The sequence below is a fragment of the Amyelois transitella genome, chromosome 3 (genome assembly GCF_032362555.1).
Source record: "Amyelois transitella isolate CPQ chromosome 3, ilAmyTran1.1, whole genome shotgun sequence".
In the NCBI taxonomy this organism is placed as follows: Eukaryota; Metazoa; Arthropoda; class Insecta; order Lepidoptera; family Pyralidae; genus Amyelois; species Amyelois transitella.
The window spans coordinates 4,607,482-4,626,017 of record NC_083506.1 but is presented as its reverse complement, the minus strand read 5'-3'; the positions used below and the strand labels follow the sequence as shown (position 1 = coordinate 4,626,017).

Here is an 18,536-nt window from a genome sequence, read left to right as displayed (position 1 = left end):
CAGCTGACCGACAACTGCTCGCGGATAGCTTCAGTATTTCTAAATATACACCCCCGACGCGCCGCGCACCCTACGGGCGCAACGCGTGTACCATGCAATTTTCTATAAATTTTCGCATAAGCTCTGAAGCCGGGCTGTCAAAAGCTGTTTTTACTGAAAACTTCGGGTGCACCAGCTGTAATTGAATTATATGTAATGCGGTGTTTTGGATGAGAATTAATGCTAGGAAGGTAGATTTCATATTGAGTTTTATCTGTTTAAATTATTCGTTAATTTTTATGCGTGTTTTAGACATAACCACTAACTTGTGCTTGTTTAATATCGATATTCCTTAGTTCCCACGTGAATTTTTTTTTTTAACACACATATTACTCAAGTTGCCTAAAGGATTAATTGACTTTCCAAATGTAGGTATACAGATCCTGGAAAGCAGACTAAGATTACCTCCACATCAAGGTCCGGTCAGACCAAGGTAACTATTGTCAGGACAATGCTAAGCCGAGTGGGTCTTAAGTGGCTTATTTGTAATTAATTGTCGTCTACACAATCCTTGCTAACTTGTTACGGGCCAGTTTAAGTTTAGTTAACAATAGCCGCCCTTTTACTATCAACTAACTTTTGCCTACGGTTTTGCTTTTACTTAAAGTTGTTTATCGCAAAAAGCACAGAAGATCACAGGACTTTTAATATGTAAGATTCAAGAACATGATAATATAAATAAATACGTAAAGATATTGTTTACACTCTACGATCAACTCTGCATTAGAAAATTTTAAATAAAAATATCAAATAATACTAAATTGATGATGATTTTTTAATCTTTCAATAACATTTGCACACAGCAATTTCTTTGTTGAAAGAAAAAAAACATCGATCCATTTATTATATTGACAGTGGGCAAAATAAATAGTTTTACAACAAATAGGGATTTTGCTTCACGTTAAATTGCGGATGCAGGGTACAGTGTAAATATTTCAATTAAACGCGCAGACCGACAACATAGTCAATATTGAAGCCCAAACTGATTTAATATTATACATTTTTTACGAGATGGCAGCTTTGAATTCTAAATTTGAATCAAATAATTTTTTTTCAGACTATATACATGCTCCAAACACATTGATTTCATTAACCCCTTTAGTTACTGGCTTAGAATACGGTCACTACATCTCTATCCCATAGATCATCGTTAAAGGCGACTAAGGAAATAGACACTTTCATCTTGTACAAGCTACCAGCCGGTACAAAAAATGTAGTGGTTGCCAGATGCTTCTATTAAAGTAAATCAAGGAAAAGGCTAACAAACTTGGGCGATGACTTCTTTCTGTAGGCGATGGACTAACAATCTCTTACTATTTGAATCTCAATGCCATCATTTAGTCACGCTAGCAGAACAATTGAACATGGTATATCAGTATTTTGGAGACAGTTTACTTTGTCTATCAGCATAAATACGTAATTTATTATGTTATGAAATTTATTACAAGCTGATTTTCTTTGGTAAGTACACCAAAATCATAAACTACTGAACATGGCCTTTCAACATTTTCAAGACTGTTGGATCTGTCTACCGCGCAAGGGATCAAGGGATATAGACGTGACTATAGGTATGTATGTAATAATTGTGTGTAAAATCTTAAAAGAGCATCTTTGCTTTGAATAAAAACTGTTCATTTTTCAGTTATTATAGGATCTTCTATATAGATATGATGATAATTTATTGTTCCGCCGTACACAACTTAATAATAATACTGAAGGTCTGCTGAATAACAAAGAAAACGCCCATCCTTAACATTAACGATATTATTAAAGTCAAAGATAAAAAAAAACTAGTTTTTATTTGAATTCAGCATCCCCTGTGGCGACAAAAGGTGTTCACAGCGTGTTACTTGTGAAATGAGCATCACCCACAATACAATGAGAACAGTAGTGACATTTCTAAGAAAGGTAGCACCACGCCTTTTACAAAATAATTCATTGTACACACAAAATAGGTTTCTGCTCGCACGCTAAGAGATGTGTATATTTCGTTGAAATGACTTAATCGCTCCAAGGGAGTTAACGGTTTTGTGAAATGGTAAACTTTGTATTGCCCGCGACTTCACCTGCATGAGATTAAAAGTGGCATTAATAAGGGCTTAAATTCTTCTTATTCGAGAATAAACTTAAATTTAAATTTGCTGATTGGGCATGAGAGGTTTCAAGCTCTCCTTTAAAAATTGTAAATATTATTTTGTAAATACGCAACATAAAGAATAAAAGTCTGAGATCTGTCTTTAGTTTGTACAATACCTAATAACAACAAATAAGCTCGAAAAACTACGGCACCTATTTCTATAAAATTTTGCACAAATATAAATAGACTAGACTTTTAGCAATAACGTCTATTATTCTTGGAAATTCCCGTGAGAGCTAAACCCTAAGCAATAGTCTAGTTCCATGAGATAACAGAATGCATACACGGAGTTATTTGTGCGTCAAGTTTTACTCCCACATGTTAAATTCTTCTACAGCACCCTATTCTAAGATAGCAGGAGATATGAGTATAGAATTCCTAGTTCTTGAAATATAAATAAATTAATATCGAAATATGATGTATTGTTTAACGTACAACATACTCGTACCTATTACATCTTGTTTTGTTCTGAAAAGCGTAGTTACGCTTAGATTACCGTATAAACCGATAAATTACCGTAGATACTCATTCGTATGCAGCAAACCAATATAATACGAGAAATATAAGTCACCAACATGATACCGTTTATTTACAACTAGTATACATAAGGTACTGCGTGATTTGAGCAATAGTTATTTCTTTAGTTGCGTAACTTCGTGTAATTCTTGTGTAATTAATTTTCTTATGGCTAACCTTTTTCCAGTGACTTTATTAACTGAACGAGCGAATGGAATAATGTCTACCAACTAACTCGGGGTGAAAATACATTAATTGTATGTTTGTAGCGCAATAACTTTTTAACTTCTGGTCTATTTTTTGATGTACAACAAGTTAAATTAATGACAAACAGATCCATATAATATACGCTTTAATAACCCATACATTTTCCTAATTTCTATAGGCACTATTAATTTAAGGTGCGATGTTAAATAGTTTGATAGTGTTACATGTCTGAAAATGTAATTAATCACTCGAATATAATTAATGTCTAAACTTGTCTACTCTGGAATTTGAGCCATGTTGCCAGCGAACACCAACTAGCTAAGAAGGAGTATTACATGCCTTAATTCTTTCTTGACTTTCAAGACAGGATATTTAAATTTCCTGACTCTCAAAACTGTCAAAGTGCCCTTGTCTGGAGTAATACAATGATGTTATGGAGAACATATAGGACCACTCCATCTCCTTTTCAAATCAGAGTTATCTGAACTCTTACAATATCTCAATCCCAATCCCAACTAATATTGTATATGCTAAAATAAGTTTATTTAATTGTTATCTTCAGAACCAATCTGCCTCAAATTGCGTGTAATTATTAGGAGCCTGGAAAGTACATAGACATCTTGATAAAAACTAAAGTACCCGTCGGATTTGCGTTAAACTTGTATTCTTTAGTAGGTGACGCGGGTGAAGATGCTGGTGAAAACACTAGATTGATCTTATGTAATTAAAATATGTAGTATACTTTAGTACTAAAGTAGGTACTATGTGTATTGATTATTTCAAGCAAAAACATCAAAATTTCAATTAAACTTTACAATAAAAAGGTTATAAGCTAAAGACAACATAGAGGAGCCTTTTAACTTATTTAATATCTATAGTACCTAAGTAGAAAGTTTTCTTTAGTTCGATTCCAATTTAACTTTATGATAGAGGCATGCAATCTTTGAAAATGCGACGATTCACAAATTGCGATTGTTTGACTAAGTTCCAGAAATAATTCGCTAATTTTCATAAAGGATCGATATTCACAGTACTTAAGTGAAGACCTCATTTCTATTGTAGGATACTAACAAGAACAAGATATAAATAATCCGCGATTATAACTTCAAAGATTCTAAAGCAAACAAAATTAATATTTTTTTAAGTTCCTCATTTTTATGCTCGAAAACTTTTTAACCAAAGGTAAGTACAGCAGCTCCAAGCGCGAAACGAAAAATCCCGTAAATTTTTACCCGCGGGAATTTCGGGAAATCTTCTATTAGTGTACTCCTAGACCACATACTCTAGCCAAAGCTACTTGGACTATAAGTACATCGATATATCGGCCAGTCCTAATAAAGATAGGTAAGTTACATAACTTTCAAGTTGAGTTGAGTGATGAGAACTTCTCATCACTCCAAAAAAATGTCTTTTTTGTGGGTATCCTAAGTGGCGACTAGGGGTTACTAACGGCTTCTGAGGGCGATTAGGTCACCTCTGACGCACTTGTGGCAACAACCTGATACCAAGCCAGATTCAGCGTGCCCCCATAACACGACCATGGATCTCGAAATGGTCACACACACGATGAAAGTATAACACTTCTCTTTTAAACCAGGGGCTTACTTAAACCCGGGCGAGGGGTCTATTTCATAAAATTGTCTTAGGACGCTATAACGTACCTGATAGCGGTGGATCTTTGAGGTGGAGACACAAATCCACTATAAATAAAACTGGAACCCACAAAACAAAATTGTTACATCCTTAACATGCTGGTGCCCTCTATACGCTTACTATGATACTATGAAATATGTTCTAGTTCGCTACGAAAGTACTTAGCTTATTGTTTTCCTTGAAAATTAACAGAGGGCATAATATATTTTTTAATAATATTATCTCTACTTTTAACTTACATTATGAGTGTTTGTGTTTGATTTTATGCCTGGAATAAATTTAAATATTTAAGGTTGTATGAGTTTCTGAAACATTTTATAGTAATGGAATGCTTAAAATCCATAAGTAAAATTATTAATATGATGTTAAACTCAATAAAAAATTACTTTTATCTCCAAAATGCACTTAAACGATTAAATATTGATTTTTTCTTAACCTAATTCAGCATGCTAATATTTTAAGCCACAATATTTTTGTTTATATTTTATTAGATTTCCACATACTATAAATAAGACATTTAAAAATAAGTACATAAATTTCATAAACAAACACCCAATGTATCGGAAAGTGACAATATTTGTGGTTCTCTTACGAAACATAGTACCATGAGAAATACCGGATATATGCAGTCATTGTAGGGAAAGTAACGTTAATTTGTGACACCACATGCGCGGTAAGAAAATCTATTACCTTAGCCATACTGGTACAACTTTAATTTGAGTAATTTGATGAACTATGGACAAGTCCATATGAAAAGGCTGGTTGTCGTAACAATACCTACAAATGAGGTTCACAGTCAATTAGAAGGAGAGGCATAATTTGTTGAATGTTCATTGGTTCTCACGCTGCGTAGTATGGTGTACATTGTAACCTAAGATTTTAGTTTTTTTTTTTAATCAAAGACAGTTAAGGTATTAATGACTAAGCTCCAAATTTTATAAATGAATTGGACCAGACCAATTTTAATATTTATTGTAATTTGTTCAGTAACACTATTATTAAAGTTCGCTTTATTAAGCGAATTGAAAAATATTACGAAGTACAAATATTACATAAATATCACACCCTTCACGGGGTAAAACTGTTTGCTTCAAATCAAACTTGGAGATACTGGCAATAGTTCTCATTTCCATAGTCTTCATCCTCTTGGATAGAAATCCAAGAGGATGAAGACTATGACTGGAGATATATGCAAAGAAAAGAATTTCTTTGCATATATCTCCAGGGAGGAACGGCAGATTCTACATCTGACCATTATAATCCTACTCACTCCTACTGTATTATTCATAATGAAGACCAAGAGAAGCTAACATAATTAATAAGATAGATTCAGTCTGTTTTCGATACAATTAAATTAATATTAGTAATTAAGAGCGATAGGTCATGATAAGAGAACCCGAAACCGACAATCTTGCATGAAGAGATTGATGAATTTAGATGATGCGAAAGTAGTATGAAGGATTGTGACAAGTTGAAACATGCAGTCTCTGGTTACATCATCAGGAAAGAGACGTGATGTTATTATATTTCCATATATATATATATATATATATATATATATAAGTAAGTAGTTAAGCGTCCATAGTTCTACCAAATATGACGTGAAGCATTGCGTCACGTGATTTTTTTCGCATAGTAGGTGTTTAGAATATTTCAAAGGTTTCTGACACATATCTAACAGAAACTGTAAATATTATGAATGTGTTTATTTTACAATTTCCACATAACTGTACCATAATGAAGTTGGGACGAGTAAATCACGAATTCACCAATCACAAACCTATAGGTTGCCGACCACTAAAGTGCGAAAACTGATAACATTCTAAAATCGCTAAAATAGTTATCAATATAAAAATAGTGTGATTCGAATAATTCATAAAGATTTGATTGGAAAACGGATTAAATGCGATTAACATTATCTGCCAATATCTTTCCGTTGAGTGTATTTTATCAGTGTTAATGTTCAATTGTCGGCGAACAGTGGCCTGTGTTGTTTTAGAAACAAAATATTTTGACACACACATATCGCGTATTTAGTTAGCCCCTATGAGACAAACTGAGTCCATAGTCACAAACTTTACAGGGCAATTTTACAGGAATAAAAATATTGTTAACTGCGTCGAAATTCATTTTCTGTTCAAAGTGATGATTAATTACATATGACAATTATGGTGAGTTCATTTTTTATTCATACATAGAAACAAATGTTTTAATTAGTTATTTATTCATGACAGAAAACGTTAATTTGTGATTCCAATGATCTAAAAGTTTAAAAAATTATCAACTTCAAATGCTTAGTTAAATGGCTACAAGAGTTTTTTAGATACATTCTTCGTCAACTACCTAAATTTGTCTAAAGTGACCGTTAATTTTCAATAAAATAAAATAACTTGAATACATGGAGTAATAACAGTCTTAAATTGAGAAAATATATATCAAATTGTTTTTATAATTTCCTCATTACAAGTAGTATTGCAATGCTAATTTCCCAATGGTTCGTTAAATTAAAAACATTAGCTTAATTTATAATCAGTGTAGTTGTATGATATTTGTAATCGAAAGGTAATCAGGAATGCGCTGTAGCATTGTGTTATCAATCGAAATGTCTGTGACTATCTCGTATGACATTAACATTATTAATATCATGTAAAATCTTTAAAATAAAACTGGCATGCGAAATTTTATTGTATCGTTGGTGCGTTATTTTTTTTTTTTTATTTTTACTAGAAAATTTCAAACACATAATCTATAGTTAAGGTATAATATACGAATTACAAATTAATCGGATTTTTAAAATTTTAAGCGATTACTTGAGACATGCAGGTTATTTTTTTAAGCGTTTAGTTTTTGTGCCGTGTGATTTCCGGCACTTCACCTCTTACCAATTGATGTCGTAAAAGGCGACTCAGGAAAAGATTTATGCTACTTTTTGTGAAGTACGGATCCCTAAAAAATAATCCGTGCTATAATTACTATCAAATTGGACTTCCCCAAATAAGATAAATAAGATCTTGTGATTGTATAATACATTAGTTGATAACAATCCCTATTCTTTTTTAAAATTATAAATGCGATAGTAACACCTAAACCACTTAACCGATTTTAATGAAATTTGGTACAGAAATAGAGTTTACCCAGAAAAAGAACATAGCATTTTTTTTTTAAAACCTAAGAGATACTTAAAGAATATTATAAATCGAAATAAATACGGCTGTTTTTCTTTGATTAGCTTTAATCAGGCTTTTCTCCTATGCCTTTTACTAACTAAATTTATTCTTTGTTTGCAAATGGCTATCTATTTTTACGCCAAGCGAAATCATTTCCGTCAACAGACAACTGAAAAATTCACTAGATCGTGGTCGCATAGTGTACCTATAAATTCTTTGTCATATTCGAAGTAGCTTTGTCCTTTATCATAGTTCCTCTGCCGATGATAAAACATATAACGGATCTAGACGAGATAATATGTATGTAATATTATCACGTCTATATCTCTTGCGTGGTAATCAGAGTCTTGAAAAGACAGACAGACTACGTTCAACTGTATAGCTTTATAATGGAATTGGGTTTAAATAGTTACAGGTTGCTAGCCCATCGTCTACAAGAAGATACCCAAGTTTATATATCCCTTAGTCGCCTTTTTCGACATCCATGGGAGAGAAATCAAGTGCTGGGAACCACACGGAGGAAGATAAAATTATCCTTTTATTTGTAAAAATGATAAACACAGACATAGTGTAAGTTTATTGAGTCATTAGTCAATGAATATACCTACCTATTTTTAATCAGTCACTCACACTGCTGTTGAAACAAAAATTAAGTTTTACTTCTATGCCCATCAGAAAGAAACAACAATAATCATTCTGTGCAAACGATATCAGTTCAATCAACACATTGTGCAGATGATTCCTGGCACTTAATAATAAGATATATTTTTCCATGTAAATCATAAAAGGCGATTAAGAGCAAGGCTTATAAACAATAAAAAATCTTGTAGGGCTAGCAATCTGTCACTATTTGAATCTCAATTCCATCATTAAGCATCAAGACTATTACCCCGTAAAGAATTAAGACGTGATAATATGTATGTATGTATATTGTCTGTATATAGTCTGTATGTACAGCACAGTTTTATTTCATTTCATCGTAAAACCTGCAGGAAGACCAGGAGTTCTCCCGGACCACGGGGTCAGTGACCCTGCAGGTCGGGGGTCTGGAGCTGTTGACCAGATACTCCATGAACACGGCCAGGGCCACGAGCGTGCTGTCATCGCTGCACGAGTTTAGGACTCAGGAGAACGAACAAGCTGGAGGGAAGCAGTGGAACTGGAAGTATTTGAGGGTATATAACAATAAATATAAATAAAATCACACCTTAATCATTCGCTTGCTGCTCTTTATACAAGATAATGTGGAAATATCAAAATCAAGCGAACATCCTCAAATCCACTTTTGTGTTATCGACAAAACATCATTGACAATAGAAATGGATTCGCCGCAACCACGAGAGCCCGTTGGCGTAAATTTTCAAAATTCACATTCAGAAACGCGGCACGCATTAGGATTCCCAAATGGCTCTAATTTGTATGGAACAATGTGGCGCTGCGGCTGTAGGCCTCGTGTCATTCAACAGTCGCGGTAATTCACAGGAAATCGAACGCCGCACTAAAGTCACATAAATTGGCGTTTAGGCATGTTTTCGCATCTCCGCTCCGATTCGGTTGCGTAAATTACAAGTGAATCATGTCATTTTGTTAGTGTTTTCAAACGAATCGACAGTAACTTATCTATTGTTAAATGGCTAACAATAAGTTCATTATGGGAAATATTTCCTTCAACTGTGATAATAGTTGGAAAAACCAACCAAAAACTGAAACAATGTCTCGTACATATTAAAATGATTAAAAAATTATTACCATTCGCACAATAATTATTACCTGTATTTGCAAATGAATATAATTTGATTTGATGAATCCCTTTTTTTCAGGATCAGTTTGATCAAAAAGATCTGGAAGGGTTGTATAGAAAATACGACGATAAATTAAGAGAAACATTAATTTATATTTATATCACATTACTTGTAACATTTTCTACGATTCACATTGTTTTGGTTATCATTTCTACATACTCAGAGGTAAGTTGATATCACTAAGCCTACTTATGAAAAAACATTCTTATATAGTTGAAAATAGCATAAACTATAAACAATATTAAGAACTTATTTTGGGTATGGTTTTAACATCACTACCGACGCTTTCTAAAGAACAACCCTTAAATTTTTTAAACACTAGTTAATACTCTGTTTTTTCACTAATTCTGATTCTTCGAAATTAAACCATCATAAAATTTGATAATAGGAATTTTTCCTGCCTTTCGGCTTTGTTGCCGGATATAAGGTAATCTCCACTATCAGGTACTTTTTGCTATCTACAAAATAATGTCGATTGATTATGACAGATCTAAATTTAATACCTTACTATTAAATAAAAAACTACTAATAATTTTTTAAAAATAGTAACAAAGGTTTTATTTTACAGTTTGATATCATAAAAAGAACGATACGTTACTAGATCACGCCCGCGTCAAACGAAGAATCCTACAAATTTACGAGTTCCGGGAAAATTTATTAGTCAATCAGTTAGTCTTATCGTCTATTTTCTATAGATATTTTGACCAATTAGTTTCTATTTTTGAAATACAAAAACAAGTGAGTAGTGTAGCGTGGTCATACAATTTGAAATAAAATGAAACGGCACCAATTTGATACTGGTTATTTGTGACAGGGTCAGCCCGCCGCCCGCTAATTTGACCTGATATAACTTTAATTCTAATACTTTAATTATTTAAATCTTGTAAGTAACTTTACTTAAATTATATTACTTTTCCTTGAATAATTATTATAATCTACGCGAAATGACAAGCGGCTAGCACACACCAAGTTCTTACATCGCCTCGCTTCGTATGAAAGCAAATTTATTTACTTCTTTTTCAGGATGCACAGTCACAATCTACATACCTATCCATGGGAATGTATATCTTGAGAATATCAATACCTATACTGTCCGTTTGGAAATGTTTTTATGATCCATTAAGAAAAAAGTGGTTTTGGATGCCAATTTTGGTCACTGTCGTCATAACTCTTGATCTCGTGGTTACTGGTGAGTTTAAGAAATTAGCGTTTTTACTTATCAGTTTTGAAATGAATACCAAATAAAAATAGAATCCCACATCAATCCATATTACAGAGGACAAGACCAAGAACTTAGATTCTTAAATAGCTTTATTTGTTAAATAACTTAATAAAAAAGGTTACAATTTGGTGAGGCATGAAGCATTAGTAGGATAGTTAGACATCCAGTTATCTGAATATGTAGGTTTCCTCATTATATTTTCCCTTACCGTAAGAGTAAATACCACTCAGCAGCAATCTATAATAGCAATCAAACTATAAAACATCACTCAGTAGAAAGAAAGAGCCATTGGTACATGAGATAGTAGGAAATGAATCTGTTTGTCACCCTTTTTTATAGATACTTTAACCATTTTTAAAATAATTATAAAGATAACAATGTTTTTATTTAAGTCCCGTTTATATTTATTTATTTATTACAATGTTTAATCAGATAAGTATTCTTTTAGATGTGGCTGTCCCGATATACAGCGCCAATGAAGGTTTCGCTTTACGCCCGGCCTACTCCACGATGGCGCTGTTATCTATTTACATATTTCTACCCTTGAGGAACAACTTTATGTGTATATTACTTGGAGTTCTCGTAAGCACGGTCTACATCCTCATCATCGCACTTTTCACTTATGCCGGAGACCCCCAGATTGGGGTCGTGGTAAGGGTTAGAATGACTCTTTTTACTAACCTTAACTTATAAGCTATTTGATGGGGAGCTTTGAAATATATAAGGCTATAAAAGGACTTTGAATTATCGCCATGATATGGCAATAATCCAAAATCCTTTTATAGCGGATAATCATAACAAGTCCTGGTTACATCATTACCTCTCTGGAGAGGAGGCCGTGTATGCCCTTTAACCATGATCGTGGATTGGGTAAGTCAAGTTTTTACACGAAGTCAGCAGCCAGCACGCCGCGTAAGTCTAAATCAGGACGCGGACTGTTGAGACACTTGTTTCATTATTTATATTTTTCAGATATCCTCGGACATCATATACATGATTGGGGTCAACTTAATGGGCACCTACTTTAGGCTGATGAATGAAATTGTAACAAGGAGGTCATTCCTAGACAGGCGGGCTTGTGTAGAGAGTACGCTGCGATTGAAGTTCGTCAGAGACCAAGAGGTGAGTTAATCAAAGAAAATGACAGGCAATGACTCCACTCAAAGATAATTTGAAATAAAAAGATGTAAAGAAAATAGAGAAAAGAGCACAGAAGAAATTAAAGTAATAACTTCTTGTGCTGGGTGTCTTCAAGAAGCAAAAAGTTAACCAAAATAAAATATGAAATAAAAGAAATTGAAGTTCAATATCCCGTTATAAGCATCACATGTCACATAAGTTCTTTACCAACAATTATTCAGCAAGATGCTTCGTCAAAAGTTAATATAAATTATAAGTAAAAACCATTGCTAAAAATTTACAAAAATCTCCACATATTTCATCAAAATGCACAAAAAAGAATATCTGTAACGTACAAAACATAATATAAAAAAAATAATAAATAAAATATCCATTTGCGTTACTTCCAATTGCTTTTTTTTTTCAGGAACGTCTTATGCTGAGTATACTTCCAGAACACATTGTTTCTAAAGTAAGACAAGACGTCAGAACTATTTATTTGAGGTTGCAATCTCACAATTTGACGCAGAGCATAAAATCTTTTAAGTAAGTATTTCATAGTATGATTCAAAAACCTTCGGAAGTTCCTGTAGGATTTTTTAGAAATCAATAAAGCTCAAGTCACTTTTAAAAGTGTAGTCTTCTACACAAAATGTCAAATTAGTTTTAGAGTTTATTTTTAGAAACATAAATTTAAAAACACCTCCGTATAATATAATAAGCATGAATTTATCATGTATCCCCCATGTACCCCTCATCTATGTGAGAACTGTGTTTATGTTGGAACTATTATTGATTCCGAGTGGAGGAAATAATTAATCATATTAATCAAATTCTACTTATGAATCAATCATTTAGAATTTAATTCGCATATGATTGATAACATTTTATTCAAATATACAGCAATGAGGACTTCCCCGAATCCATATTTACAAAATTTTATTCTGATATCTTCATTATCTGTGAGTGCCTTGAAGAGGAGATTACCCCAAAAGGGTCACTTAGCATTTTATATTACATAGATCAAAACATTTTTTTCAGTGAACGATACGTCGAAGAGCATGATAATGTGAGCATTTTGTACGCAGACGTCGTGAATTATACAATGATCTCTACTACTCTGTCTCCACTTCGTATGGTGGAACTGCTCAACGAACTATTTGGAAGATTCGATGAGGCCTCTGAGGTTTGAACCAATTTGGAAACAATTTTTTTTTTTCAACAATCTCAATTCATTAAGCCATACGCTAGCTGAACGTGGACGTCAGTGGACAGTCTTTTTAAGATTGTTGGCTATGTGTAGACTTTGAAACAAAAACAGTTTTTTTATAATACCTTCATTAGTAGTGTTTATTTAGTTATGAATTTACTACAGATCAATATGACCTTCAATATAATGTGTACCTTCTGAAACATGGGAAATATTATTATTAGTTAAATGTTATTTCAAAAGAAAACCAATGTTTCTTTAATTTCTAAGAATTGGCATATTGACTACATGTTACTTAAACGAAATATACCTAGCTCTCGACATTTAAGACTATGCGTATCAATTGCTCATTACATGTGATTTCTGATTCATGTCGATAATCCTTTTAATCCAACTTCAGTGTTTATTACTGATAAAATTGATATTTAACAAGAACGAGGTCTATTCGAAGTTTAATAATAAGGCTTTCTGATATTGTAACTCACGAAAAATCAGATTCACTTGATTTCAAAAGTAAAGGAATGCTAAATAGTAGTTTCCTTCTCTTACTTTATAGGAACAAGACGTTTTAAGAATTAAATTCTTGGGAGATTGCTATTACTGCGTTAGTGGAATACCAAAACCTACAGCTCATCACGCCAAAAACTGCGTCGATTTGGGTTTAGAAATGATTTACATTATTAAGGACGTCAGGTATCTATAAAGCTTCATAGTTTTAGAGACCGTGCAGTGGTTTATATTGAATTTCGATAATCAAAATTTAATTCTCATTGTACTCAATAAATAAGATCTTAGAAGAAAATTCTTCAAAACAAATGTTCGTAGCACTAGCATATTATTATATATATCAAAATTTAATTCTCATTGTACTCAATAAATAAGATCTTAAAAGAAAATTCTTCAAAACAAATGTTCGTAGCATTAGCATATTATTATATATTCCGAATTTTACTGCTGAAATTTGAACGTTGTCATCAGTCATACATTTATGATTATAATATAATTAATTAACTTTTCAGAGAAAAACGGTCACTCAACATAGATATGAGGATAGGTGTCCATTCAGGAAGAATACTTAGTGGTCTCATTGGCATAAGAAAATGGCAGTTTGATATATGGTCCAAAGATGTCACAATAGCCAGCAAAATGGAATCTACGGGTCAAGCGGGGTAAGGTGGTCAAATAAGTGAATATTAATACCCTATTCTTTCGTGTATGGAAGATCAGGTGCTATTTATTTTGCTACAGTTTTCAAAGCCACAATATCTTGGCAAATAAGTATTTATTGCAATTTGCCGTCAATTCGAATACTCGTAATAGATAAAAGAAAGAAACTTATAGCAGTTGCAGAAAATGTTAGCCAATTATTAACGAATAAATGACTTTAATCTTTTTTCAGTAAAGTACATGTGACGAAACAAACACTTGAGCATTTAATAGATGTTGCTAGGGAATACATAATTGAACCTAATTTTGCTTCGCAAAGCGATGAGTTTATAACTAAACATAAGCTAGAGACTTATCTGCTGTCAAGACCTATGCGAGTAAGTTTAAATATTTGCTTATTATAATTTAGTAGGCGGTACAACACAATGACACTTTGATTATAATTAAGTTACAAATATTATATAAATAAGTTACAAATTAATGGAAATTATATTCGCTGTATTTATCTTTTTATCTTTGCCGGCCTATTTTTCTCTTAGAAGCTTACTTATGTAAATTTTAAGAATTATTCGTGTGTAAGATGTAAGATCTAATAATGTTGATTCATCACTGATTTTAGGCGCAAGAATACAAACCATTCAGAAGAGCATCCGTTGGCTTAAACAAACTTTTGACCAAAACTTCTACTAGAGTAAGTCCCAAATTATTTCTCATTTGAATTATTGTCTTTAATGTTTAAGTAAAATTGTAATACTTTTCAATCTTCTTTATAATTTCAGTAGCGATCGGAAAGGAGAACCTCTAATTTTCGAAGGACGACGTCATTTATGGACGAAAACCTGGTGGAATATCAGCAAATGCTAAAGGCAGCCGATGCTCAAATGACGCAAGAAATTGAGGATATGACTAATGGAAAGTAAGATAATGTTAACAATACATATTTTTATACTAAAATTACCTTCGTATATCTTATGCTATAACCTAATAAATTAAAAATATTCTTGTTTTCAGAGATCAATATAAAAAGGAATCTAGGCTAAATAGATTTTCTTTGATGTACAAAGACTTTAAAATGGAGAAAGCATTTCTAATGTTACCAGATCCTCTATTCAAATACTATATAACGTGTTGTCTTATAATACTTATTCTGTTGTTATTGATCAATGGTCTTACGACTAACTGGTGAGCCTTCTTTGATAATGATCTAAATTTTCGTAGGTCATGCAAATGACAAACTGTAACAAAATTATGACTTTCCAAACATTCCGTTGCTTAAAAAAATTATTTTCAGGTTCAAAGGATTCCAATGGTACACGTGGTGTCTGTTTGCACTATTTGTATTCATTTTACTAGCTATACAGCCCTTGACTTGGTTTCATTTCATATGGACTGCCTTTAGAGGTATAGAGGAACCGAGAAATCAGTTTTTGCGATCTATTTACGACACTTCAGTTAAAATAATAAAATCAGCCAAGTTGAGAACTGCAATGTATTTAATTATCAGTTTTGGACTCTCCGCAACATCTATTGTGAATGTCATCGGATGCTCAGAAGTTGAAGTAGACCCTATAACACATACAGTGCTATCAAACTGCGTGTCTTCGTGGGTAATTATCTTTTTTAAATCATATCAAACATTGATCAGGCCTTGTTGCAAAACTAGGTTCAATAAAATTATCAAGTTATCATCATTATACATACTTCACAAATCTAGCTAAAGTATATTTGTTATTACTTATAATTCGTTTTTATTTTAGCACGTGACTCAATGTTGGGGTTTGGCTTTGCTGCTTAATTTTTTATTTAGTAGAGTCTTTTTTATCTTCAAATGGATTGTCGCTGGTGGAATGACTGTCTTCTACTTATGGGTTGTTTGGGAAATAAAGACTTCGCTTTTTGCATCAGATATAACCTGGAATGTAGGTTTGGATCCAAGGGTGTCCCATACACTGTCCGTTGTTTTCATAACAGTCACTCTATACTTTATTGATAGAACGACAGAGTATAGGAACAGATTGGATCATTTGTGGCAAACACAGCTGAGTGAGGAGCAGCATGAGGCTGAAACAATGTTGAAAGTCAATAATATGTTGTTGGAAAACATATTACCTGCTCACGTTGGTAAGTTTCAAATGTTTTATATTATTTATAATGTATTCCTTTTTGTACCCAACAAGATTGTACATTCTTCGGTTTTTATATAATTTTGTGTAATAATTTAATAGAATTTGATTGTTACTTTACGATTGTCATGACTAACATTTTTTTATATTTTAGTACAAGTTTATTTGAACCTAAACAGATCTCTTGATGAGTTGTATTACGAGAAATATGACAATGTTGCGGTAATGTTCGCTTCACTCACTGACTACAAGCTTGGTATGGAAGATGATGCCGATCTCAGTGACAAAATTGTTCTTAGCATGCTAGATAGCGTCATTTCTGATTTTGATCGAGTAAGTATCTCCAACATAACATCATATTTTTGGACAGCTATTTCACTAGCCCGTCTTTATAGCGTCAACCGGATTCATTGATCCACTTTACGGACAACAAAATTTTTATAGGATTCAAAATCATAAAATTAATTTGAGACTATATCGCCATAAAACACGAATTATTAGCAAAAAAAATATTAATAATTTAATTTTGTACATAATATATCATTTTATTTTCAGTTATTAATGACGGGAACTTCAACATACAAAGTAGAAAAAATTAAGATGGCCGGATGGACCTACATGGCCGCATGTGGTTTAGATCCCAATAGAAGAAATTCTTTTGATTCAACATCAACCCATTCTAAACTGGGCCCTAACACGCTTTACAATCGAGCATTAGTGATGACTATGGTGGAGTTTGCAGCTGCAATGATGATGAAATTGCAAGACTTTAACAGAAGTTCGTTTCAGAATTTTGAAGGATTAAATCTAAGAATCGGTAAATCACAACGTTTTAATTTTTTAAAGTCATTACTGGTATATCTTTGAAAAGCAACATGCCTTTCTATAACTTTTTTTTTTTCTTTCAGGGATATCAAATGGAGAAGTAGCAGCAGGTGTAGTTGGATCGTCTAAGCCACTTTATGATATATGGGGCCATGCAGTCAATATGGCGTCTAGAATGGATTCTACAGGGGAGACTGGTAAAATTCAAGTACGCTTACGTCTATGATAAAACTATTTTTATTTTATTTTATTTGAACTTCTTTACGATTTATTGATCAGTTATAATAATGTTTTGATTCAAATGTTGTTGTACGCTATTTCTATATTTTTATCCGGAGTTTACCAAAGAGCTATAATACATATGCTTTCAACATTTAAAATTTTAATGAACTTCTTACAGGTTACAGAAAATACTGCTTTCATATTGGATGAATGCGGTATTTTGACAAGTTTTAGAGGGGAAACATTCGTTAAGGGAGCTGGGTACATAAAAACATACTTCGTGCCGTTAGATGAAAATTATAACCTGGTCAGAAAGAAACGTAGCAGTGACTATTGTAAAAAGGACTTTACTGCTTATTATTCAGCTCGAAATAGTGTTGATGAAGATGTCTCATCAGACTCAGAAACATTTGGTACTAAATCACAATACTCAGTTCGCAATGGAGGTTTGTCTGTACATGACGATATCAGTCTAAGCAGAACTGTTACTCCAATAGACGTGGACTCCTCAGATGCCTTTGAAACACCTCGTGATTCAACATACACTGAAATTATAGAAACTCGTTTATAAGACTGCTTTCTTTCTTATATTTAGTTCAATTAATAACGTTTCTGGAGATCTTCCATTGTGAAATTTAATTACATGTACTACAGAATCTGATTTTTTAGAGAATGTTCGTTGTCAATTAACAGTTTATGTATTTATAAAATATACAAGAATTTTGAACTTCAATTGGGTAAGGTTTAAACTACATATTTGTATTTTATGTGGGTGAATACAATAGATGAAAAAAGTGTAAATAAAGTGTTGACAAAAATAAATTTGTACAAACTTTTAGTTAAATTAATCCTTTTTCGTATTATTTATATTAACATAACATTGTGCACATGTTGTAATTAAAAAAATATATGTTAGAAATTTAATCTTTATAAATACTAGCAAACAAGAAACAACGTTTGCATTACACACATTATTCTCCTTTTACCTTTTACCACAATTATCCACATTGATATATTTGCTGAACTTTACAGAAGCTGCACCAGGCCATTAATGATGATATCACGTAACCAATTATGTAATTCTGTCAATACAATGCCGATTGGTAATTGATATCGACGCCTAGCTA

General features: G+C 32.6%; 1 protein-coding gene across 4 annotated transcripts; it reads left to right on the top strand.

Moving 5' to 3' along the window:
• The first annotated feature begins 6,490 nt into the window (after positions 1 to 6,490).
• LOC106138202 (adenylate cyclase type 7) lies at positions 6,491 to 18,257 on the top strand. 4 transcript variants are annotated; one of them, XM_013339292.2, is made up of 20 exons: positions 6,491 to 6,723; positions 8,712 to 8,894; positions 9,540 to 9,686; positions 10,545 to 10,710; positions 11,192 to 11,394; positions 11,716 to 11,865; positions 12,290 to 12,408; positions 12,904 to 13,048; positions 13,629 to 13,765; positions 14,092 to 14,241; positions 14,472 to 14,616; positions 14,859 to 14,930; positions 15,022 to 15,155; positions 15,251 to 15,421; positions 15,531 to 15,846; positions 15,997 to 16,360; positions 16,517 to 16,695; positions 16,918 to 17,179; positions 17,271 to 17,395; positions 17,588 to 18,257. In XM_013339292.2, the coding sequence occupies exons 1-20, from the start codon at positions 6,712 to 6,714 to the stop codon at positions 17,978 to 17,980; spliced, it is 3,573 nt and encodes a 1,190-aa protein (XP_013194746.2). In that variant the 5' UTR covers positions 6,491 to 6,711; the 3' UTR covers positions 17,981 to 18,257. The 4 variants fall into 4 exon arrangements, with proteins under 4 accessions (XP_013194746.2, XP_013194745.2, XP_013194748.2 ...); XM_013339291.2 differs by having other exon boundaries at positions 11,192 to 11,400; XM_013339294.2 differs by having other exon boundaries at positions 11,192 to 11,400; positions 17,271 to 17,384; positions 17,588 to 17,768.
• Positions 18,258 to 18,536: the final 279 nt, after the last annotated feature.